This window comes from Gambusia affinis, linkage group LG24 (assembly GCF_019740435.1).
Source record: "Gambusia affinis linkage group LG24, SWU_Gaff_1.0, whole genome shotgun sequence".
Lineage (NCBI taxonomy): Eukaryota > Metazoa > Chordata > Actinopteri > Cyprinodontiformes > Poeciliidae > Gambusia > Gambusia affinis.
The window spans coordinates 12,048,729-12,071,697 of record NC_057891.1 but is presented as its reverse complement, the minus strand read 5'-3'; the positions used below and the strand labels follow the sequence as shown (position 1 = coordinate 12,071,697).

Here is a 22,969-nt window from a genome sequence, read left to right as displayed (position 1 = left end):
ATTTCTGTACGTCAGTGTGCGTTTCCATAGATTAGAAGGCGACATGTTTTACAAAATATGTTCTGTTCCAAATAATAAAGGAAAAAATAAAAGTTGGTTGAGTGTGTTCAACCGGATACTCGTTAGCAAAACAAACAACACAAACTCGACTACAGAGGATGACTGCAGAAAAATATAAATTAAACTTTATGAAAACTGTGTTATGGTTATGCAAAAAAGAAAAAACAAAGTAAATTACATCTATTATCCAATTTTACCTTACTCGATATATTCATGAAAAAACAAATTCTAATTATTATTAAAAAGTAAACCATTTGAACATTTTGGGAACTTTTGTGTTGTTAGTTCTTTTAATATTCTAAACTTAATAGCAAATCACCCCTCCTCCCCCCAAAAAAACAAAAGACTGACACGTCAGATATTTAAAAACATTTTACTGACTGAAATCAAGTGAGATTTCAAAGACAAAACATTTAAAAACAAAAAAAATAAAATAAAAACTTTGTGTGAAGAGGCCCAGCTTTAAATCACATTAAAATAGATACAGGACAGCACAGAGACACTGCTTTAGTGAGTTTATGTGGAATAGTCGGTGCAGATCCTCCTGAAACGCTGGTGTTTTTATTTCATTAAAAGAGGACGCAAACAATGACATAAAGGCACACTAAGGAAATTAAATTAACTTCTTTTAACCGTATAAGCCCAAATCTTGACTGATTAAAATAAAACGTCCTGTTGGGAATGAACGTATTTTGTTAAGTTTTTTGTGCAGTGTTTCTGTGAAACATCAGATGGTTTTTTGCGTGTTGCCATGTCGGCTCAGCGCTGACGGTCCCAGCGCCAGATTGAGGCGTCGTCGCACACGGCGATCAGGATGCTGCTGTCGCGGCTGAAGCTGGTTTGCCGGATAGCCGAGGTGCATTTGGGAAGCGTCAGTGTAGTGCACCTGAAGTGGAAACGAGACCAATCAACTTCTTCTTAAAACGCCATAAAAATCCTCTGATTTATACCAATTACTAAAGTTTAGTATGTAACAGAGTTTCAATCAGAATTCAAATTCTCTCTCACTTACTTTGCTTTGTGTGGATCTTCCACTTCCAGGTCCCAAACGTAAAGTTTTCCCACCTGGTTTCCCAAAGCAAGCATCTGGAGATCACAGTCACAACAGCCATCGTTACTTTTCTCCACCATCACCCTCAAACTCTGCTAAACATGACAAGGTAACTTAAGAATAAAGGGTTGAGACCTTCTGCCAAAAGTCCATAGAGAAGCGCATGTACCAAATGTCACACTGGCTGTAATCGAAACGTCCCAGAATTGTGACGTTGGATTCGTTTGGCTTAATATGGTCGATGTCGTCCTCCATCTTTCCCGGCTTCCAACACACAATGGCGTTTTCACAAGACTGTAGAGAGGAAAATATTCTCAACCATCTATGGCCTTTAATAAAAACCAGAACCGTGATCTTCTGTATAAAACCTCTCCTGCCTTAGAGAGAATCAAATCTCCAAGCCACCTCACACAGTCCACGTAGTTTCTGTGGATGTCTCGTGTTGAAAAGTCTGGAAAGTGAATTTTCTGTGACACAAAAGGGCTGAAGAGAAGATCTGCGTTAACAAATCTCACATGTCAACATTTCGAAACGACAATTGATCAAGCCGACGCTTTACCGGTTCGTCTTTGTGGGGTTGTACTCGTACGAGCCACGGATGGCTTTTTGCATTCTCTCCGAGTTGATTCTCCAGAGTTTCAGTGAGTGATCCATCCCACATGACATAATCTTTTCACCCAGCAGGTCAAAATCCTGCCAGAGGATGCAGATGTATTAGAATTATTGTGTGAATGATGGCATTTGTAATGCTAGCTTATAAATGCTAAGCTGACATTTGTAAGATATGCCCTCATTCATTTGTGAGCGAGCTTACATAAAATATGCTAATTTTATGTTAGCTAAAATTTGCATATTTATCTACCATGCTAGTTTTAGCATGGTAGATAAACATAGCCAACAAGCTAATGTTGGTATATAAGCTAATTACAGCTCAAAAGATAATGCTTGCAACAACAATTTTAGCTACTGTTGACTAGAATCCGATGTGTAGCAAAGTAGAGGTTTGGTATTTATGGAAATCATGTCGGTGTTAGCTAATATTAGCACTTATGCTAATGCACGTTGCTTTAAAGTGTTGAGCCCGGACTGCACAGCTGGTTGGGGCCTTAACCTGAACATGCGTTTGAGTCAATCAGCTCATATGTTGCAACATTATGAGTTTTCAATATTAACATCTTCTACAATATTAGAACTTTATGGTAATAATAATTTTAGGTTTTCTTCAAACAACATATTTATTTTTTTTAGATGCAACAATAACCTTCTAATAATGATTGCAGCTTTACTTACAGCACTCAGGACTTCGTCTCGGTGGCCCTCCACGCCTCCAAATATGGCGACTAACGTGTCCGTCTGTATGTTCCACAGACGGAGGGCGTGATCTACAGAACAAGACGACAACATTATCCATCTACTTAAAAAGGTACTTTTTGCTATTTTTTCCCATTTCTACATAGACCAGAGCAATAGTCATGATTTGCAAAACACAAAGCTTCACTTCATAACCACAAAATGCTCCAAAACACTAACATGGTTAATGAAGAGGCGTCGTGTAGGAGCATACTGCCTCCATTTTCTTCCTTAAAACTAAACTACAACGATGATTAAAAATTAAACTTTACTGCTGTTTGTATGAATTGCTGTCAGCTCAGCCGCTTTATGAGATTTACAGAAGCGCCTGACAGTCACATGCTTATAAAAACTCACCTGTCCCTCGGCGTTAACCTGCAAATGTCATTTATTAAAAGCCATCAAAGAACATATGAATGTTTTTGACTCATCTGGGTCGTTTTAAAGTTTTCTGGAAGCAAGCCAGAGCTCAAACGGTTTAGCTTACCTTTACTGACAGACAGGAGGAGATTTGGGTCTCTTGGATGAAACTTGAGCTCATTGATGGCGTTCCCATGACCTACATAATGCTGGACACGTGACAAAGTTCACCTCAGCGTGATAACGCTTCATCCTTCATCAATTTCAGCAGGATTACAGAACGTAGGAAAAGGCCGTACCTTGATACACTGCATCGTTATGTGGTTGATTACCCGGATGATGCCGCGAGACCCAGCCACGGCCAGCAGGGGGTGACTCGTGTTTGTGTCGTAGGTCCAGGCGCACGTGTAGAAGTTCTCGTCTGCCTTTTTTTTTTTTTTCGTCAAAGAAAAGCAAAGACATTTCTACCTGCTCTCTTCAACTCTCCAGCATGTGATCAGGGCTGATTAGACTGTTTTTTGGGGGCACCGATAAGCAGAAGAGGCACTGAGGTCGCCACAGCAACAAAGTTCTGACCACAGCGAACAAATGTTGAAGTCAGTATTCATTGGTCCAAAGGATACGTCCGCATCAACATAGGACTGCAGGAGTCTGATCTCTCCCTGAGAGTGACATTCATACAGAGTGACCTGGTGGAGGAAATGATAGAAATAGTTCAAGTAGGAGCAAATAAACTCACAGAGGAGCTTTAGGGTTTTGTCATGAAAGAATGTGTTGAAAACAGATGTTTACATATAGTGGAACACATGCTGTGGTTACTTTGTAACAATCACGGTTACAAAGCGACACCATTCACATTACAGCCATCTGTCCCATGAGTTCCCGCTTTTCCTCTTGATCCACAAAGACAGATTAAGGCAACATTATGACTGTATGTTTGTCATTTATCCCAAACATCATTCTTGTATTCAATTTAATGCTTCACACATCACATCCTAATCACTTCTGCCTGTCGCAGTAGAGCAACAGGATTTAAAGCTTCAGTGCGTCACGAAGCTTCATGTCACCGTCACTAGGACGAACGGCCGAATTAATGACGACGGAATGATGGATGGAAGCGCAACTGGATGATGGACACATGAGGAGAGGATGGATGATGACGTAACATTCCCACAACAAAACAGAGAAAAGTGTTTTGTTTTCCTTGCCAAGTGAAGACGTACCCTGTTACTGCCGACTGTGGCAAACACCAGAGGGTCTCCCTCCTTACTGTGCCAGTTAAACTGGACTCCAAACAGCGGCTGGCCGTGGTCCTCCTGAGGGAAAAAGCAAAACAGACCAACGTGACCCCTCCGCTGTTCAACACAAACTACGAAACAAGCTTAAGATGCGGTGGAGTTTCTCACCCGCAGACTGTTGACGCATTTGAAAGAATATCTACATTTCTTGGACTTCCACTTGCCCTTCCCCCAGCTCTTTCTGCCCGGAGCGTTGGCTGTGTTAGTGGGAGTGTCTGGACGCTCCGCGTTGGTCCCGCTTTCAACGCTGGCTGCGTCGTCCTGGGGAGGGAAAAAGAAAAAAAAAAAAAAGACAATATCTGTTCAATTTGTATGCTTGTCCAGAACCGTGTTATCAAATTTCTTTGTTGTTTTCTTTCTTACACCATGAAATACACAAGTTTACCATGAATGTGTGCCAGATACGTCTATTGAAGTCATAAATTTGTACATAAAATCTGAAAAAAACAGGAGGAGGATCAGATGGAAAAGATTGGAAAAATAAAATTAAAGAGATGGAGAGGGCAGCTGTAAGGGATGAAACAGAGGGGAGGAAAATAAATCAAAGGATGGAAGTCATTAAGGAAGGATAAAAGGGAGCAAACAGAAAAAAGAAAAAAGGAAAAAATACCACACAAAAGAAGAAAAACACACCAAAGCATCACCAAGCAGACTTTGCAAATGCACCAACTTGAAGAGCAAATTGCTCCATCATGACTGAGTCTGACAGCATGCAGAAAAGAACTACTGCATTCTGGAAATTTATGTTTTTTCCCTACCCATCCAGTCCTTGTAAACACTCAAATCAAACCCCATACTGTTACCGACTGTGTGGGAAGCCTATTAATGTTCTAGCAAAGCTAACTCTGCACGCTCAGCTGCCTGTGTTGTGGAAAACATGACCAGTTCAGCTGCAAGTGGACAAAGATGCTCCAAGCTAACATCTTTAGCTTTCCGGTCGCCTGTTGGTACGGAGCTAACCCGCCAAAACCAACCTTTACAACCGAGTACATACACACACACTAACATATACGGGTTGAGCGCTTACGTTCTCGTCTCCTGACATGTCAGGGTTACTGTTCTCATCACTGCTCAGTTTCTGTTTTTTCGCCGGCATTTCTTTTCCCGCTTGAGATGGGGACTCAGTCATGCTCTTGTTTTCTCCCATTACAGCTTCACGCTTGTTCTTCTTCGTTACTTACCGTTTTAGTGTCGGTGGCGGCGGAGCCACCAGCCGGCAAGGAGTGTGAAACGCTGTTCCGTGGTTTGCTTAATTTGTCACACGACTCGTACATTTTTTTAAAGAAATTGAAAAACAGTCAACTCGAAGGCCACAATAAGAAAACAAAATACAATAAGAGTAAAGTCACATTAAGAGAATAAGGTTGTAATAATATGAGAATAAAAACACATTAGGAGAATAAAGTCTATTACAAAAATAAAGTTGTAATATTACGAGAATAGTCATAATAATTCGAGAACAGTTATGAGAACAAAGTCATATTGCGAGAATAAATGGATAGTTTCTTAATACTACGGTTTTATTCTTGTATAATTTCTATTTCATTTTCATAATTTTGCTACTTTATTCTCGTAATTTTATCATTTTTATTTTCTTAGCTTGGCAATAATTCTCTTTCATAGTAGCAAATACGTTTTGTGAATAAATAATATCAGAACCTGGGTAAAAAACAAAAATCCAATTGGATAAAAGAAGATCAAAAGCCACAGAGAAAATCACACAACTTCTTTTATTTTATTTTATTTATTTGTTAGAAAAAAATCATCTTTTACCATGAAATGTCAATATTACTACAGCATCATGTCTGACTCCTCTAAAGAAGCCTCGCTCATCTCCTCAGACATCATTTCATCAGGGTCCTCTTCTTCCTTTATAGGCCTCTTTATGCCCTTCTGCTTTGAGAGCGCTGCAGCGTAGCGGATGTTGTACATGTTGAAGTCACAACTGTGAGGAGAAAATACATTGAACAATTCGATTTGATTTCAGTAGGAACGGAAATACGAGAAAAATCCGGAGACTTACAGCTTGGACAGACTGTCAGAGTGTCTCTGGATGCTCTTCTGCAGCGACTGCAGTGTTGGGAGGATGGATGCAGACCTGAAAACCGTCGAAATCCCAGGATTGTCACCGGTGGAAAGTGTGAAAATGAGCGGAATGAGTCGGGGAATCTGCCGTTACCTGTTCTTAAGTTTCTGGCCGTGCAGCATGAGCAGGTTCTGGGCCCAGGTCATGTAGAACTGCAGGTGGCTCGACTTCTCCAAGCAGGTAGCCACAAAGCCCAGCAGCTTCTCCACGTAAACGTCGGGTAGAGATCCACAAACCACCGGGACTGGAACACAAACGCACAATCCGGTTGGAAAACATCTCAAGTTGCGAACCCGACAAACGGCAGCTTCACACCTACTCTGCTCGTGTGGCACCGCTTCCAGCACTTCCTGCTTGAGCGCGTTTTCGTTGAGCCTGAACGCCAGGACGATGGCCGATGCCCATTCCTGGAGTCGGAGCTGCTTGCGAATGCTGGCCGGGGTCACGTCCAGGTCGAGGTCGTACGGGTCGAAGACCAGGGATCCGTCCAGGGAGTAGACCAGGAGGCCCTCGGTGGTGGTGGCTGCCCAGCTGCGCCCGGTTGGAGAAAACCGCAGAGAGCTGACCCGAATCTCTGGCTTGAAGTGACGGGAACTCATGTCGCCTTTCAGAGCACACAAAATTCACGCACTCACTCAAACGTTAAAATCGGGGTAAACAGAAACAGAAAGATATCAAAATGGGACATTTAAAAACACACAGGTGTGACAAAATGACCCGATACACCTTTATGTTGCAGCCGCAGAAATGTTTTCAGTCCTGACTTATGGGAGCAGACAGTTTGTTACAGGGTTCGTGTTTTCAGGGAGGGAGGAGGGAGGAAATGCATACTAGTTGAAAAAGATTCATTTTCAGTAGGCAGTCTAGGCAACATCTGGGTGTACAAATACAAACATCTTGAATGTTTGGACTGGACCAGTACCTCTCCGCACTCCAGGCAGGCTAAGGTCGACCCCGTCTCCATCTCCGGCACCTTCGTCCACCAGAGCCAGGCTGCCGAACTCCGTCATCTTCCGTCTGTCCAGGAACTCCTGGAGGTGAAGTGAACAGTCACAATCATGCATAAGGCCTCCGCTTTGTGCAGCAGTGAATTAATTATTCGTTTTACCTCCATGGCATCAAAGGACAGGTTGCAGGAGATCTCAAACTTCTTCAAGAGCATCTGCTCCTTGACATTGTAGATGCAGACAAACTTTGAGTGGCCTCCTGCCAGAATAGATTCCCCGTCGGCAGAGTAACACAGCGCCGTGAAAGACCTGAACCACAAACAACCAGAGTTTAAAAAAAACAACAAAACCCTCAAACAAACGCAACATAAACAGACATGCAACCAGTTCTATTTTACATTTTAACTCACTTTCCTTTGGCAGACTGCTTGGCTGTGATTTTATCCGTCTCCTTGCGGCCCGTCTCCAGATCGTGGCGCCCGGTTACGGATCCGGTCTGCGCGGCGGTTTGGGGGTTCCAGAAAGAGATTTCTCCATTCAGAGTGGCCACAGCCAATTCCTGACCGTCAGGGCGATACGTCACACACAGACCTGACGAGAAAAGGCCACAAAAACACAGCGAGGTCACATCACCTAAGGAAAATCAACAATTCACATCAGGATGTGGTTTAAGACAGAAAAGTAAAAACAATTTAGAGAAAAAAAGACAACTACTGACTACATCATTTTTACCCCATCTATGTGGTTACAATCTGTTTTAGAATCGCCTGATGCTATTTTCCACTCTGATTCCATCATTTTTTCCCCTCAACTTTGGGTGATCACAGAATTATTTAACTTGAAAGTTGCGTCTTTTTTTCTCTCAAAGCAGTTTTTGTATAGCTGAAGATTCCATCTAAAACATATTCAAACATCCTTCCCTCAAGATTTTCTTCTACACAAACATAATTTCTGCATGTAATTTGACCAAATAAAATGGGTCCTTTGGTGTCCTTATTGCTACATAATTTTACAATTTCTCCTAAAAACAAGGGTCGATTACATCACTTTCGTTTACAAACAGGATATTATATTTTTTAATTAAACACAGACTTATTCCACAAATTTCTTGACATTGCGTGATTTCCTAATTTTTCCTCGATGTTTGGCTATTCCAGAACTTATAGAAATTTGATGAATTATAAAATAAACTCCTTAAATCTGTTGGGAGTAATTCCAGTATGTTTTCCATTTTTGGAAAACATACGGGACACCAGGACACCAAGGTTTCTCCATTTTCCGTGAACGTACCGTCTGATGTGAGGGGGAGTGTTTCTTTGACCTGCCAGCTGTCCAACATGTCCCACAGGCGGACGGTTCGGTCCCAGGAAGCGCTGGCCAGGATGGACTGAACAGGACTAAAACACAGGGAGCTAACCGGACCCTCGTGTCCTCCGAGGACCTGGTCATCCAAAGACAGGGAATCTCACCTTCAACCAGTCTGAAAACACTACAAGAGAAGCTGCACAGACTTTTCCCTACCTCCAGCAGTCTGCCCGTCTGCATGGACCAGAGGAAGATCTCGAAGGAATCCTGAGCTCCTGCGCTCACCAGCTCTCCGCTGACATCTACGGCCAACGAGGAGAACTGCGCGGGCCGAGGAGACGTGAACGTCCTGAAGTTTCGGTACCTGCAAAACCCAAAGCCCGCCGTACTCGAATCCTTTTTCTCGTTTGCGTCCCCCAAGCGATACCCCGGAGCGAGGAGCCCACCTGTGCAGGTCGTACGCCCGGACGGTGCCGTCCAGAGAAGCGCTGACGATGACGAAGCCGCTGGAGGTGAAGGCGACGTTGGTGACGCTGCTGGTGTGCTCGGTGAAGGTGACGAAGCAGAGCCCACTGTTGGTGTTCCACACTTTAACCTGAAGAAGTAACCCATGAACGTCCAATTAGCAAGTTTGACTGAGATGTTTAGCGCACAAATTAGAACTCTAGACTTCCTCTGGACTCACTTTCCCATCATCCCCTCCTGTCACGATGTACTGCCCGTCTGGAGAGTAAGCCAGCGAGGCCATGTTGTTGAAGTGACCCTGCTGCTTGAAGACGTAGGATTCGCTCTGCCACTCCCACACCAGCAGCTGACCCATCCCTGAAACCATGGTTACGTTTAACACGTTCGCAGCCGTAAAAACTACTTACTTAGAGACAGGAAGTTTAACTGACGAGAACATCCGAAAGCAATCCAGTCTCCGGAGCTGTTTACAGCCACCGAGGCGATTCTTTGGTCTGAAATGCTGCAAGAGGGACAGAAATCAGCAAGAAAGTCCCAAAGTGTTTCCTAGTAAGGCACCATATAATCATAGCAACCACCTTAGCGAGTGAATCAGGTTAAACTCCGGGAGTTCGTGCAGGTGAAATATCCCAGATGCAAACCCCGTCACCAGGATGTGGGTGGGTTTATGGTAGGCAGCGGCGGTCAGGTTGTTGAAGTCTCCCTCCTTGTTGAAGAAGTGTCTGAAAATGCAAAAGGAAAAGTTTCCAGTTTTTGAAGAAAAAAAGGAAGGAGTTGTAACGTCAGATCTATTTAGATATACCTCCTGTTTTAGTGTGCACGGTTCACACATTTTAATGGGATAAAATGCTACAAACATGTGAAAACAACTTTAACTTGTTCAGTCAGCGCAATGAGGAGCATAACAACCAATGTAAAATAAATAATAAAGCAACAGAAGCTGACAAAACAACAGTTTGTCTACCTTGGTCAAACATACAATTTAACAGCAACAAAGACTCTTTCAAATAGTTCTGAAAGTGTAATTAGGAATTCTAAATATAATGTAACATAAATAATAAAATCACAATTTATTTTTTAGTATTGGTATCGATACAGATATTAATATCGGATTGGTGCATCTCTACATTGTAATTGTGTAACATGGTCTGTCTTTAACAACAGAAACCAAATATCTATTTGACAAAAAAGAGGACTTACTTGCTCCTGTGTTTGTATCGAACGTTTTTGACCTCCTTCTTGTCTTTCGGGGTTTCAGTTTTCCCCCGAATCACTTCCGATTCCTCTCCCTCCACCCTGTCCTCGTCCTCTTCCTCCTCCTCGTCGTCCCCCTCTTGTCTCCGGGGCCCGGGTTTGTCGCAGTTCTTTTTCAGAACGAGGCCGTCCAGCTCGGTGTCGCTCTCCCAGACGCACAGCGCCCCGTCCTGGCTCACCGTGTAAAGCTGAGCAAAACACAAATCGCAGACGTGTTATCTGGGTTGGCAAACTTACAAGAAAAAAAAAAAAAGGAAGGAAACGTACATCCAAGCTGTCCTTCTCGAAGAAACAGCCCAGGATGATGTCCTTGTGTCCACCCAGGGAGTAGTAGATGAGGTTAGCCCAGCGCTCGGCTCCAAACACCCACGTGGACATGTCTTTGCTCCCCACCACGAAGCACCTGAAGGAAAACATCCCAACCATCACTTCTGTTCGCAAAGTTATGCACATCTTTCTCTCTCTCCCACATTCTCACACTCACTTGGAGTCGTCGGTCCAGTCGATGCACGTGGTTTCGTCATACGGGCCGTAGTAGCTCTTGTCTAAAACAAAGGCGTTAAACTCTCGCTGCTTCCCAGGGGCGTGGTAGAGCAGCGCCACGTTCTCCTTTGTCACGACAAACTTTCTGAGAAACCAGAGCAGATTAACTTCTAAAATACCGTGAAGATTAGGAAAGAATCGTCTGATCAGATGTGAAAAGATCCTAACCTGCCGTCAGGTGAGAAGCGGATGCTGCTGACAGGCTTGTGGAAGTGGAAGTGATGAAGGACAGCTCGTGTGATGAGACTGACCAGCAGCGCAGCACCATCTGTTTGACGTCAAACAAAAACTTACAGCAGATCTAGAAAGCAAACCCTCTGTTGTTAAAATGCAAGGTGCACGGCCCATCTTCTTTCCCCCAACTCTTTCAACATTTAGCTAAAAAGATGCAAAGGAGCTGCTGGTTCCTGAAGGCTATAAAAGTAGAATGGGACAATCTTCTCTTTTAACATTAGCTAGCATGTTTTAGCTAGTATAATTTCTCTGAAGGTGTTGATGCAGCGTGACTTCAATTGGTAATCCCACAATAAATAAACAGGCTCAGGTTCTGCAGAGCTACCTTTGTAGCTGGAGTACATTCTGACCACACTTTCTTACACCGCTACTTTTTGATTGTTTTTTGTTTTCTTCTTTTTTTCCCCCCAATTGCAACTGGATGCATATCACAAAGTGAAAAATTACTTTCCATCAATTCCAAAGACCAGGAATGTTTCCACTGGTTACATCTGTTTGTTAAAAGTACCTTTGCTACTAAAACAATCACACATATCGAGACGAACAAAAGCGTTTACCTTCATCGACCACAATGGCCAAACTGCCATCAGGAGACACACCCACACATGTTATATTTTTGGTTGTTGAAATCGGTAATGTCTCAGATGTATTACTGAAAAACAAAAGTTTTTAGAAACACATATACATATTAATATCTTACAGAAATATTAAAGAAAATACATCAGGTTTTTTGGTTCCAAATGAATAACATATATTGTCAAAATTGTGAGCTAATAATAATAATAGCAGCTTCCTTAATTCTTTTAAAGCCAAAGTTCCAGATTTCCCAATTCAAATGTCAAATTTTCAGTCAAGGAATACACAATGTATCGGCATTAACATTGGTGTGTTTTCACATCGTAGCTTTCCAATTTTTTAACCCAGTATAAATATGAACGTTCACAAAGGATTTTTAAAACACGCAGACGTCAAATGGTAAATATGGAGACTACAAAATATGTATACATATTGTATGAAATGTGAATTGTTGCGCCCATCCCTGTTTGAGTATTCCTCCAAGACTTACTTTTTCAGGTCGAAGACTGAGACTCTGTTTCCAACTGGACTGATCACGGCGTTTCCGTCTTTGGAGAAACTTAAATTCCCCTGACGATAGACTGCTCCGAGCAAGTTGGAAAACTACAGAGAGGAGACGTGAGAGTGTGCAGAGACGAGCAGTTCAGTACAACTTCAGTAGAAAAACGTACCCTGTCAACGTATGTACATATAGTTTTTTTTCTCAAAACAAGATTTTTTATTTATAAAATCGACCAAACAATGTAAAAGATAATAATAATATTGTCTACCCAACATTCATTATACGCACAAATTTTGAACAAATTGTCTTAAATGTGACTTTTTTAATGCGGTTTTGTTGCCACGTTCCGAAAACATCTCAAACTACGTCACAGACCAGCGCGAGGTACTTACCCTGTAAGCGAACTTCATCTTAATGAATAATCCTCAAGTCTCATGCATTTATCTTCACTTAAATGTATTATTCAACCCCTTAAATTTTATTATTAAAATATCACGACACATGCTTCTCCTTCCTCTACACGTGGGTCCTCTTTGTTGACACACGACACATCCGGTTTGAACGGAGTTAAAATCCAACAGCGCCCTCCACTGTCGACAGAGAGCCACGACGAAAAATACACCAGACAGAAAACTACACATGGTTTTTAAAGTATTTTTATATTAAAAAAAAAATGTAAAAAGGGTGGCAGGTTTTTGTATTTTCAAACCATTTGCTGTGATACAGAATAAATAAGAGTAACCCCCTTCAGAAGTCTGATAAATTATCAAAACAGTCAACCAGAGTTTAATTTCATCTCAATACAAAAACAAATATTTAATGAAAGAGAGCCGTTAGAAATACAACGGCGGCTGCATCGGGATGCTCTTCTTCAGCTGGGACGGTAAAGCTGGTCAGAGTAGATGGGAAGATTTTAGAAGCTGCAAAGACTTGAAACCAAGGCAAACCTTTACCTTCCAACAGGACAAAAACCAAACACCATTACATAAAGCAACAAAAATCACAAGGCTGCAACAAGCGCCACCATGTTCTCTTATAGCGTCACAAGAGGTTAGTGCGTAAATTTCACAAGTTCACATTCATAAAATTTAAAGCAGCTAAACAATGTTTTTGGAGATAAAACAGATTTAAAGTTTGATGTGTGTTCTATCAGAATTAACATCCAAACCTTAAGTTTAAAGTATACTTGAGCATATCAGAGATTCATTGCAATTATTTCAAAAGAATATGCTTATGGAAATAAAGTTAAAGCTTGGTGAGACAGAGAACAAAAACTTAAAACCAACGACACAGTTGGAACTGAACCCAACCGGTCTCTCATTGTTTCCTTGCTGGCCTTTACACCACCACTTGCTGAATATTTAATCCGATGGCAGCCACAATACACGGGCGCCACACGTGTGGAAATGGGATATTGCCAAAGATAAACTGAAAATGATACATCAGCCACGTCACAAGGGGATATTTGGTTTCTTCTGAGGCAATGGCGAGATGTGTCAAAGATGTTGGTCACAGTTCAACAGTTTTCCCTTTTCACCTGAGGGTTTTGTGCCAAAGATCAAAACAGGGCACCACATGCAGTCGGACATACTTCTGGCCCCCAGGGGAGCATTCCAGACACCCGTAGACTGTTTCCCGCCGTTGACTTCCCATACCGCACAGTGCGCAGGGTCCCTTTGGGATGTTGTGTTTCAAAAGATTGACCCGTGTGTGAGTGCTTTCCCTCAGGTAGGCCGTAGACACATCCGTCATGCTGGCAGCTTTCTCGTAGTAGTCAGTCACCATGTCATCCACGTAGGTGTCGGACTGGGTGAGCTCTTCGAACATCCTGTCGTCTGAACAGGAGTTGGTTGTGGGGAGAAAAAAAATTGAAAGCGTTGCAAAAATTCATGTGGATAAAGCATGTAATCGTACCTGCTCGGAAGGGGTTCCCATAGATAATCCCAGACAGGAAGCGGCGTAGGCGTCCCATTGAGAAATGCCCAATGAAGCCGCCCAATTGCTCCCTGATTTGTTCCTTCTCAAAGCCCCCATGAGACTCTGGAGCAACACAAATATCTGGAAAGGAAGGCGAGAATAATTAGCTTTTTCATTTAACTGTCACTACGGTTTTCAAGACTTGCACTAATTTGCAATTCCAGAGCAAACTCTCACTTCCAGTTTGGAGATAATTTAGTACATATACATACTGTTTCTGATGGATATTACACAATATTCAAGCTTGCTCAAGCGCCCTGTAAGGGTAGAATATTTAATAAAAATGAAATTATCCAATAAGGTGTTGCCTCATCAAACACCAACAGATGTTTGATGCTGCGGATTTGGTAAAATAAGTGGATTTTATATGTGTTGTGCCACTTAATGTCCGTCAAAAGAATTTACAAAATTCTTATTCAAGCAGATTTTACATGTGATTTTACAGTTTACATTTTATGTTGAAAGTAGAATTCAAATGAATGGTAAATTTCACAAGTCAAGTTAATGTGGTGCACTTTTTTTTTTTTCGAGAGGAGACATGACACAAGGTGTACTCCTACCAAGCCGACCGTCCAGACGGACGAACAGCTCACAGATGCTGAAGGCGATGGTGGTGTGAGCCGGAATGACGATGGCTTTATCTCGACCTTTGGGGTTTCTGCCGTCGTCAATCTGAAACTGCAGAAGAACAGAGCACCGAGTTGTCTCTGCTTTAAAAAAACATATTGAAATATCGTGTTTCAATGAAATTTCATATCTTAAAAACGATTACCCTCATGGTAGTCCCTCTCATGCCAGCGTGGACGGTTAGAGAGCACTGACGTGTTGTCCGGATGCTCTCTACAACCACACATAGAACAGTCCGTCCACTCTCCCTCGACTGACGAACCAGGCAATGATCCAGGTCAACCTTCCTGGAAAGAAAGGAACACGTGAGACCTATTTATCTCTCAAGCGTTCTACTCCTAAATGTAACCCCCTTAGTGAGGGCCAGTGTAAAATAGCATAATTAATTCATGTTTACAGGGAATCCCTCTTCTCAAATTCCAGTCACCAACAGGAGGTACAAGGTCAGACATAAAGTTTCTATGAATATCAGGGAAAATTTCATAAAATCTCCTTTAAACAGATAAGGAAGTAACTATAAAGAGAAAAGAGGCTTTGAAATATATTTCCACACAGTTTTTTCTTTTTTGAAGGTACCTAGAGTTGAGTTCACGGAGTAAAGTGGGGACCTCCAGTTCGTGTTTGGTCACGATGCCGAAAGAGGCTTTGACGGCCACAGAGTCTGACCCGCTGACGTTGAACCCCACGTCGTTAATTAAGTGGTTACCTAGGCGACCGCCGAGAGCTACGTCAGATTTGTCCTCGTAGTTTAAGAGTTGATAAGACGATACTCCTGAAAAAAACAAAAACAAAACAACACACTGGGATTACATGAAATTGCACATTTATAGCTACAGAGTTATCTCTAAACGATCTTGTGTATTAGTGCGTACTGTAAGAACAATTCCAACTTATAAACCATATTTGACGAACGTGATTATAGGCTTTCTCTCCATCCACATGGTGCCATTTTACAGCACAATCAAGTAACTAAGTTGCCTTCAGTTGTAATAAAAATGCTGTGCATATAAAATATCACTTAAAAGAAATTTCACTTTCATATTTAACTCCATGAAATTGGGCCTCTGTCTCTTTAAAAACTCCAGCTCTTTCTGAAACTTTGCCTTCAGGCCCTATTAAGCCTTTAATAATGTTTTTGAACTCATGTAATGAGCTCAACAGATGCGCAGTTCCACTGCAGTTGCTAATTGTTGCCGGCTAGTTTGAAGGAGCTAATCAGGCATTTTGCACAGCTTGAACGGTAGCCATGGAAAATGAAAGGATTTCTCAGCATGAAATATTCAAGGCAGCACTCCAAGCATGTTTTTGATGAGGGAATAATATTATAACATGATGTAAAGTTCAAAATATTCAATTTTACACAATAATGCCCCTTTGAGGCCTCTTTGTTAAATGCACTCTAATGACTCTTAAATTGGCTTTTAGGTGGCCCTTTGCAGGAAAGTTTTTTTTCTTCGATTTTTATTAAAACATGCCTTTATTGTAAATAAAGGTAAAATATGTGTCCATATGTTTTAGAAAACACAATATATAAGTTAACAGATTGAAAGTCCCCATAAAGAAAAGGCACAAACTAATGTACATTTGGAAAATATTTAACTTAGTTAGTTAAATAGTTTCACGGTTGATTGAGATTAGATTTATTTATTTTTTTTCAATCTTAAAGGAACTTCAAAACAGAAATTTGGACCAAACGGTGCAATTCACCTGCTGTGATCTCTTTCTCCCCAACAAGGATGTCTTTCAGCGAGAAAGGCGTCGAGGCGTACTTGTTCTTCTTCCAGAAATACCTCTTCCTCTTCCTGGTGACCAGGCTGAGGGGCTGGTAGCGGTCGGCCTCGCTTAGGCTCGGAACGGGGATCAGTCTCCCCGTGTCCCCGACCTGCTTCACAAAGTTCTTAGTGGCCGCGGCAAACATTTTAAATAGCCCAAAAGCAGTCGGACGCAAACAAAAACGATGGCACTGCTACGTCCTATCAGCTGTGTCCACAACACTCTGACTACGGTGGTTAATCCGGGTGTGTTCTTTCAGACTCGTGAAATTATAATTAATGCATGTGATGTGTAAGATAATATGGGAGAAGGTACGTATTACCCTGGTGGATCCCTTTTGCTCTGCAGCTACGGAAAACAGATTAGTTTTACTTGATTTATTTTACATTTTTTTAAGACAGGCTGACATTAGGCACCATATTTCTCTTGTAAGGGTTTAACTTAATACAGCAGCAAATGCAACACAAACTATAGACTTTGACACAAACACAACTTGAGTGTTGGAAATATTCCAGTGAAGGAATAAGCAGAAGGAATTATTAATAAACATAATGTGACGAAAATAAATAAGAGGGTAAATAACAGGATATTTGGAAGAAAGGAATGTAAGAGAATGAAGGGACACAATTATATTTCCATACTTTACTTTCTTTTTCCACTCTTATCCAGACTAGAACCACGCTTACATCAAACGTCACGCTTTTCCTCCATGCAAACTTTTCTTAAGATTCCTTAAAATCCTGGGGGGGCGTTTGTTCTGGGTAGTTGGCACCGTTGCTTAGCTGAAGTACACCGTTTGAAACTCTCAGTTAGTGGCCAGTCTTTGCTTTTGAGGTTACGCTGCCATGTAGTCTCATGTCCAGAAATAACCTCCTGTATGTTTAAATTCTTCACGTTGTCCTACCGCAGGAACTGAGGCCAGAATTAGGTTTCCATGTGCACAAAATGTTCTCCTTTTGGTTAAAATACATCTTGCAAGTCGTTAAAAAGTATATTTTAAGAAATAAAAACATCTGACAATTTGAACCATCACTATCTATTGCTTTGTTGCGCTTGAAGAAGCTTGAAGAATTTGACAAATTTTGACCTCGGCAAGTGGGAAATGACCTACCGTACATCGAAGATGCTTGTACAGTTATGGGATGAAGCTGTGAAATAGCTGGGATATCAGAGAGACGGCTGGTATCGAGGTTTGTCCTCATGACCTCAGATTTGAACGTTTCTGTGCTGCATTTAGTGCAAATCTAAACGTCACAGATGTGCAAAAGGTTGAGCTTTTGTCTGATGTTGTTTTCTGGTCCCGCGGTGGCTCCCCAGTTTCAGTAATGAGAAATCAGCCTGTCTTTGGAGCACTTGCAAGACTTCCTGTCTTGTTCTGTAGAGGAAACAAGCTACTTTTACCTCCACTATTAAGACAAATGGTACACTTGAAGCAGTTTCCCCACTCTTTTGAAGCTCAAAATCCCCCAAGACCCCAGAAAGAGTACAATATTGTTAGTCAAAGGAATCGTGATATTTAAGTCTCCCGGGTTTGCTTCGTTTCTCTGGAACATCACTGACAGCCTGGTTGATGTACAGACTTGGCAGAGCCTTGACCTGGAAAACACATCAGATGGATGCTACAAACACACTGTAAACCACTCAAGATGGAGTGTACAGATGTAGGTCAGTAAGATGAATCCCTACAAGTTCATAAGCATGTCACAAGAGCAGTGTCAAACACCAATCGACAACTTTTGTACGGGATCAAAAAAAGGAACAGGATGCCTTATGTTTTATGGATTTTATTAGGAGTTTCCATGGTAATGGAAAACCGTTCCTTGTGTTTGAGAAATATGTCGAGAAACCAGAGTACTCGGTGTAAGTATTGGGCTTCTGCAGGTGTTCTAGACAGGAAAGGGGTTGGTAGGTGGGGAGGAAACTGTAGAGTCTGGATAAATTCTGGACTTTCTCCCAGTACTCTTGTAGGGTTTCTTAGGCAAGACCAGTATTTAGTAGGAAGATGGAGGATAAATCAGAGTACCTGGTTTCTCCAGGTACTGCAGATATGAGTGGAAACCGGAACGAAGGCAGAAACCAAAGTATCCAGAGGAATTGTGAAACTTGTCAGAACGCAGGGAAGAAATAGGGAAGATGTCAGATTATGCCACACAGAAACGTAGAGCGGGGAGAAAGGCAATGAAACTGGAGAACCTAGAAAGATTGTGGGCATTACTCAGGTATTCTTGACATGTTTTGATACTGGAAAAAAAGAAACTTATTGGCTTTCCCTTGGTACTTTAAAACAAAAAGTGAAACTGGAAGCAAGGAACGTGGCGTCGGGTGGAACGAAGTTGATAGAGAAGTCAAAAATTACTCCAGAGAAGGAGAAAGACCAGAAGGAAAACAGAAAGTAATAACAGGAGGCCTTATTGTGGGTCCTTGAATAGGAAAGAAAACCATAGGAATCCAGGAAGGTGTTCCCACAGTATTTAAGGTCCAGTCTACGTTTGTCATGACAATCGAAAGAGGGAAAGCAGAGCAGAGTAATCAGAAATACCGTGGACTGTCTCATGTACTCAATCTGAACGATAAGGGTCAAACAGAATATCCCGAAAATCTGTTTTTTCCCAAGGTACTTCCCAAAGCAGAAACTAGAGTTCGCACAGAAAATGAGTTTATAACTCCTATAAAAGATATAAACTAGCTCCAAACTTGCAGAAAATGGCACATATAGACTTTAATCACAGACCTACCTGATGTGATTGAACAGTACTGACATATTAATGAGCCCAGTTATCTGGCAATGTCCTTTAAATGTTTGCTTCCATTTGAACCAGTGACACTGCGAGCAACTAAAACCTACAGTCAAGCAGTGAAGCCAAAATAGCTGAAACAAGCACAAAGTCCAACACCTGCGAGCATTCGGGTCCGTTTTGGACATTTCTATTAGAATGATCTATTGCCACATCTCAAGGTGGCTTCTGCACATAAAAGCAGCAATATCCTTTAAAGGTCCTTGACTGCAGATTAGAGGTATTTTCTTTTCCAGAGGCACCCGTCGCCCCTCCTCCTCTCAATTAGAGCCGATTTCATGCAGCCTTTAATCAGTGCCACCTTTCAAGCCATTCGCCGGTGCCTGAAGAGGAGGGTGGCCTTCGACTAAAAGTAGAAATGATGAGAAAGCAGACGAGAGGGAGGGTCGAAGATTGAGAGAAAGTGGCGAGGAGGTCTGGGTGAGAAGGGTGGGGGGTTACTGAAGCAGGAGCTTGTTGCAGTGAGCTGTAATCGCTCATCCAGGAGCCAGTTGCGCTGGGGAACATTTGAATTTTTTTTTTTTTGTTTGCTTTTTTCTTTCTTCCTTTCTTTCCAGCCTGGATGTCGTAGCTCGGGGCTGGGCTTCCCTGGACTCTCTGATCTGCTTTGCAGCAACTGTTTTTGAGGACGCTGCATGTCTGATGTGCAGACATGGGCACCTCAGTTTGCTCCAGGATTACCATATGCTTGGCCCTCACCTTAGCTCAGGTGATTGCTGTGGCCTGCCAAGAAGAAACAAAGACTGGTGAGTGACGGCCGCCTAAACCGCAAATACTCCAGGAATGGAAAATGTAACTTGTTTTGTTGGACTTTTGTTGTGTTCTGGATATGTATATGGAAAAATGTCATGTTTATGTTCACTCGGATGCTGTTGGGGTTTTTTCTACCCGTGATTACTTTGTGGATATTTTGTGTCATTTCTTTCCAACAACGAGCTTTTTCGTTGCTGAAAATGTTTGATTTACACTTTTTCTTACACAATGCAGTTTAGTCTGAAAAGGATTTATTCCTCCAGATAAGTTGCCAACAAACTGGCTTATTTTTAATTAAAAAGGGGGATTTTTTTTATTTTTATTTTTTTGACTTTGTGGCACTTTTAAAAGCCAATTAATGATATTTGTTGTATCGTGGAAGAACACCTGTTCAAAGAAGAAAGTTATGTTTTCTTTTGATTTGACGCTGAAGCGATAAAATTTTTTATTTTTTTTTATTTAAAAATGACACAATTCTTCAAACTTCAGATAACTTTATATTTAACAAACTTCACCCCAAATATATATATATATATTTTAAAAAGCAGCAATTTCCCTCTTAATGCTCCAGCTAACTCTAAAGAGTGGAGCGGGGCTGGACAGTCTATTTCAGTGCAGAGCCGAGGCTGAATGACAGGGTTGGAGAGGCCACAGTTATAATGATGTGGCTCCCAGGATGGGATGGACAAATGCAGGCCACTAATTTTGGTCAGACTCTTGGCCAGAGGCAGACGAGGACACACCCAACGTGAGAAGATGCTAGATATAAAATATGCTTCTCCCGCTTCCATTCGGCTTCACCTCCAGTGAAGCGTTCATGCTGCGGGGGAAAAGTAAAAAAGACAAAAAATAACAAAACATTTCTGACCATGTGCACCAGATGTTTTGTAGGTTAGAATCTTGTGTGGTACTGCTTTAGCTTTTAGTAGCATTTAATTTCACTGGACGAATACTGCAAACATATATATATATATATATACATATATATATATATATATATATATATATATATATATACATACATACATAATGACAGTTTTGTAGCCATTTACTGCTCTGATATAAAAATGCAAACTGACTTGGTTTTATACTTTGAACACTTTCTCTCCAGGTTTTTTAGAGAAATGTTTCCTACTTCCGAACAAATATAGGTTTAGTAATTATTCAGTTGATAAAATAGGTCAATTATTCATGTTGGTTTTATTGACTCACCACATTCTTAACTTTGCTCAGCATAGAAGAATCGCCACATAAAAAACACATTTAAATTTCACTGATTAATTTATATTAACGTGTCTCATTCGTCAAATTAATTCATTTCAAGGGGCAATAGTATATTTTCCAGTCACATAGTGCCATTTTATAACACAATCAACCATGTCAACTTTATTTGTTGAAAGAACTATATATATAGGCAATAGAAATTTGACTCGATGATCTAATACCTTGAAATTGGTCCTCTGTTTCCATAAAAACTCCTGCTCTTTGTGAAACTCCGCCTCCAGGAAGTCATCACAACGCGGTTCCTCTATTAACCCTTTAAAAACATTTTTACCAGCGGTGCACAGAGAAGTGGCTTTTACAGTGAGCTCAGCCGTTTCACCAGATGCTTGCTAATTGCTACTGGGAAGTCTGAAGGAGCAGATAGGGCGTATGGTGGGTGGAGAGCTGCTCTGTGAGGCGAAGGTTAAGAACTGCAACTCCCAGGAGGCACTGCGTCTCAAAGGCACCGCTGGCTCCACCCAAGAAATTAAAGAATTTCTCAAACAAGAATGAAATAATCAAGCAATACGCCAGGTATGTTTTTTTTGTTGTTGAAGGAATAACATTATAACATCCTGTATAAAAAAAAAGATAAAGTTACGTATCTTAATCTTTAGCCAAACAGAGAGCAGAATGTTTAGAAATGGTATTTAGCTAACATTAGCGTTAACTTTTTGATGTCCACGTTACAACTATACATAACACCTATAACCTGACATTAAATCAGAAGCAGTTGCATAAAGTGGGTGTGCTAATTCCTCTGCTAACGTTTTGGAATTAGCAGAGGAAGCTAACAGTGCTTTCTCCGCTTTAGTGCTTTGAGTTTAGGTTCGAGGCCAAGCTAGTTATAGAAAGGGTTACAGGTTCCTCTGTCAGGAACTCTGAAGAACATAGTTAGTAACATTCAATAAAAACATCAACAAAAAAAGAAAAAAACAAAACAAAAACCCTGTCAACATGTAGTGTCCCAAAATTGGTAAATTTACAGTAAAATATGTTAGAAATTAAAAAAAGTTTTGAAGGGATTTAAACATCGGGGAACAGAAAAAAGATGAAAGAAATCTTTGGTGGGAGGTTGGCGGGGATAGTTTGGACAGTATGAGAGGATGATCTTTGAATTCATTAAATGAATATAAAGCGGCGATTACTTCTGGGAAAATAAGTATCAGTACAGTGTTACCTACAGCGGTGTGTTTACATACGGCTTTATTTTGTAGCTTTCAGAAGAAAATGTCAACAATATATATATTTTTCCCCATAAATGTTTACTCCATTATGGCAAAAAAAAAAAAGGGACTATCTTTGCCCACTAGGTTGCACTTGACTTGATCTGATCTGTAAACATCAAAGTACCTCTTTAAGTCCTTTGCATGTTGGTTTGATGTTTGTAACCTAAGTTTGAGCATAAGGGGCGGACAGTTGTACTGATGTGTGAAAAGACATATAAACTATGGACATAGTACAAACTTATGCTGTAGCTGAAGCTACAATTATGTGGAAATGAAAAACGGCTTCCTTACTTACTTGCTTACTTGTATTTCAAAAACTTGGACAGTTTTCGAAATACAAAGGTTAAAACCCTAAAAGGCTGCAGAACTGTTATAAATATAATCTCTCCTGCAAAAATACACTCCACATTGACCTGTGACTCTTTCCTTTGGTCTTAAGGAGGTTTCAAAGCAGGAGTTTCCTTCGGGTGTGGTATCTCATTGCTGTCCCAAATTAAGTCAAACCACAAGTTTTAACCCAA

At 41.2% G+C, this 22,969-nt stretch overlaps 3 protein-coding genes across 3 annotated transcripts; all 3 read right to left on the bottom strand.

Annotated features, from left to right (window-relative positions):
- Window positions 1-417: 417 nt before the first annotated feature.
- Window positions 418-5,370, bottom strand: eed (embryonic ectoderm development). Its single transcript, XM_044110484.1, has 12 exons — window positions 5,147-5,370; window positions 4,228-4,380; window positions 4,045-4,137; window positions 3,445-3,510; window positions 3,121-3,246; window positions 2,949-3,030; window positions 2,402-2,493; window positions 1,671-1,804; window positions 1,489-1,594; window positions 1,247-1,405; window positions 1,073-1,146; window positions 418-946 (listed from the first exon to the last, which is right to left on the bottom strand). The coding sequence occupies exons 1-12, from the start codon at window positions 5,264-5,266 to the stop codon at window positions 820-822; spliced, it is 1,332 nt and encodes a 443-aa protein (XP_043966419.1). The 5' UTR covers window positions 5,267-5,370; the 3' UTR covers window positions 418-819.
- A 460-nt stretch (window positions 5,371-5,830) lies between these two features.
- Window positions 5,831-12,582, bottom strand: pwp2h (PWP2 small subunit processome component). The gene is made up of 20 exons (XM_044110483.1): window positions 12,424-12,582; window positions 12,020-12,132; window positions 11,511-11,605; window positions 10,888-10,987; window positions 10,661-10,804; window positions 10,444-10,579; window positions 10,123-10,364; window positions 9,501-9,644; window positions 9,354-9,424; window positions 9,143-9,279; window positions 8,904-9,052; window positions 8,674-8,821; window positions 8,443-8,593; window positions 7,563-7,743; window positions 7,314-7,461; window positions 7,128-7,236; window positions 6,525-6,809; window positions 6,299-6,449; window positions 6,143-6,217; window positions 5,831-6,064 (listed from the first exon to the last, which is right to left on the bottom strand). Exons 1-20 carry the CDS (start codon window positions 12,439-12,441, stop codon window positions 5,911-5,913), a joined length of 2,751 nt encoding a protein of 916 aa, XP_043966418.1. The 5' UTR covers window positions 12,442-12,582; the 3' UTR covers window positions 5,831-5,910.
- Window positions 12,583-12,728: 146 nt separating this feature from the next.
- On the bottom strand, window positions 12,729-19,856 carry pjvk (pejvakin). Its single transcript, XM_044110485.1, has 6 exons — window positions 16,343-19,856; window positions 15,212-15,407; window positions 14,781-14,922; window positions 14,569-14,686; window positions 13,946-14,089; window positions 12,729-13,866 (listed from the first exon to the last, which is right to left on the bottom strand). Exons 1-6 carry the CDS (start codon window positions 16,551-16,553, stop codon window positions 13,565-13,567), a joined length of 1,113 nt encoding a protein of 370 aa, XP_043966420.1. The 5' UTR covers window positions 16,554-19,856; the 3' UTR covers window positions 12,729-13,564.
- Window positions 19,857-22,969: the final 3,113 nt, after the last annotated feature.

Coding starts and splice junctions, on each gene's coding strand:
- eed (XM_044110484.1), bottom strand. CDS start 5,266: ATGGGAGAAAACAAGAGCATGACTGAGTCCCCATCTCAAGCGGGAAAA. Junction 3,247..3,444: donor AGTCCTATGTTGATGCGGAC/GTATCCTTTGGA, acceptor AAAAAAAAAAAG/GCAGACGAGAACTTCTACAC. Junction 2,494..2,948: donor CCTCCTGTCTGTCAGTAAAG/GTAAGCTAAACC, acceptor CTTGTTCTGTAG/ATCACGCCCTCCGTCTGTGG.
- pjvk (XM_044110485.1), bottom strand. CDS start 16,553: ATGTTTGCCGCGGCCACTAAGAACTTTGTGAAGCAGGTCGGGGACACG. Junction 15,408..16,342: donor GGAGAAAGAGATCACAGCAG/GTGAATTGCACC, acceptor TGTTTTTTTCAG/GAGTATCGTCTTATCAACTC. Junction 13,867..13,945: donor TGGGAACCCCTTCCGAGCAG/GTACGATTACAT, acceptor ACTCCTGTTCAG/ACGACAGGATGTTCGAAGAG.
- pwp2h (XM_044110483.1), bottom strand. Junction 9,425..9,500: donor AACCTGATTCACTCGCTAAG/GTGGTTGCTATG, acceptor TCCCTCTTGCAG/CATTTCAGACCAAAGAATCG. Junction 6,065..6,142: donor TCTGACAGTCTGTCCAAGCT/GTAAGTCTCCGG, acceptor TTCTCCTCACAG/TTGTGACTTCAACATGTACA.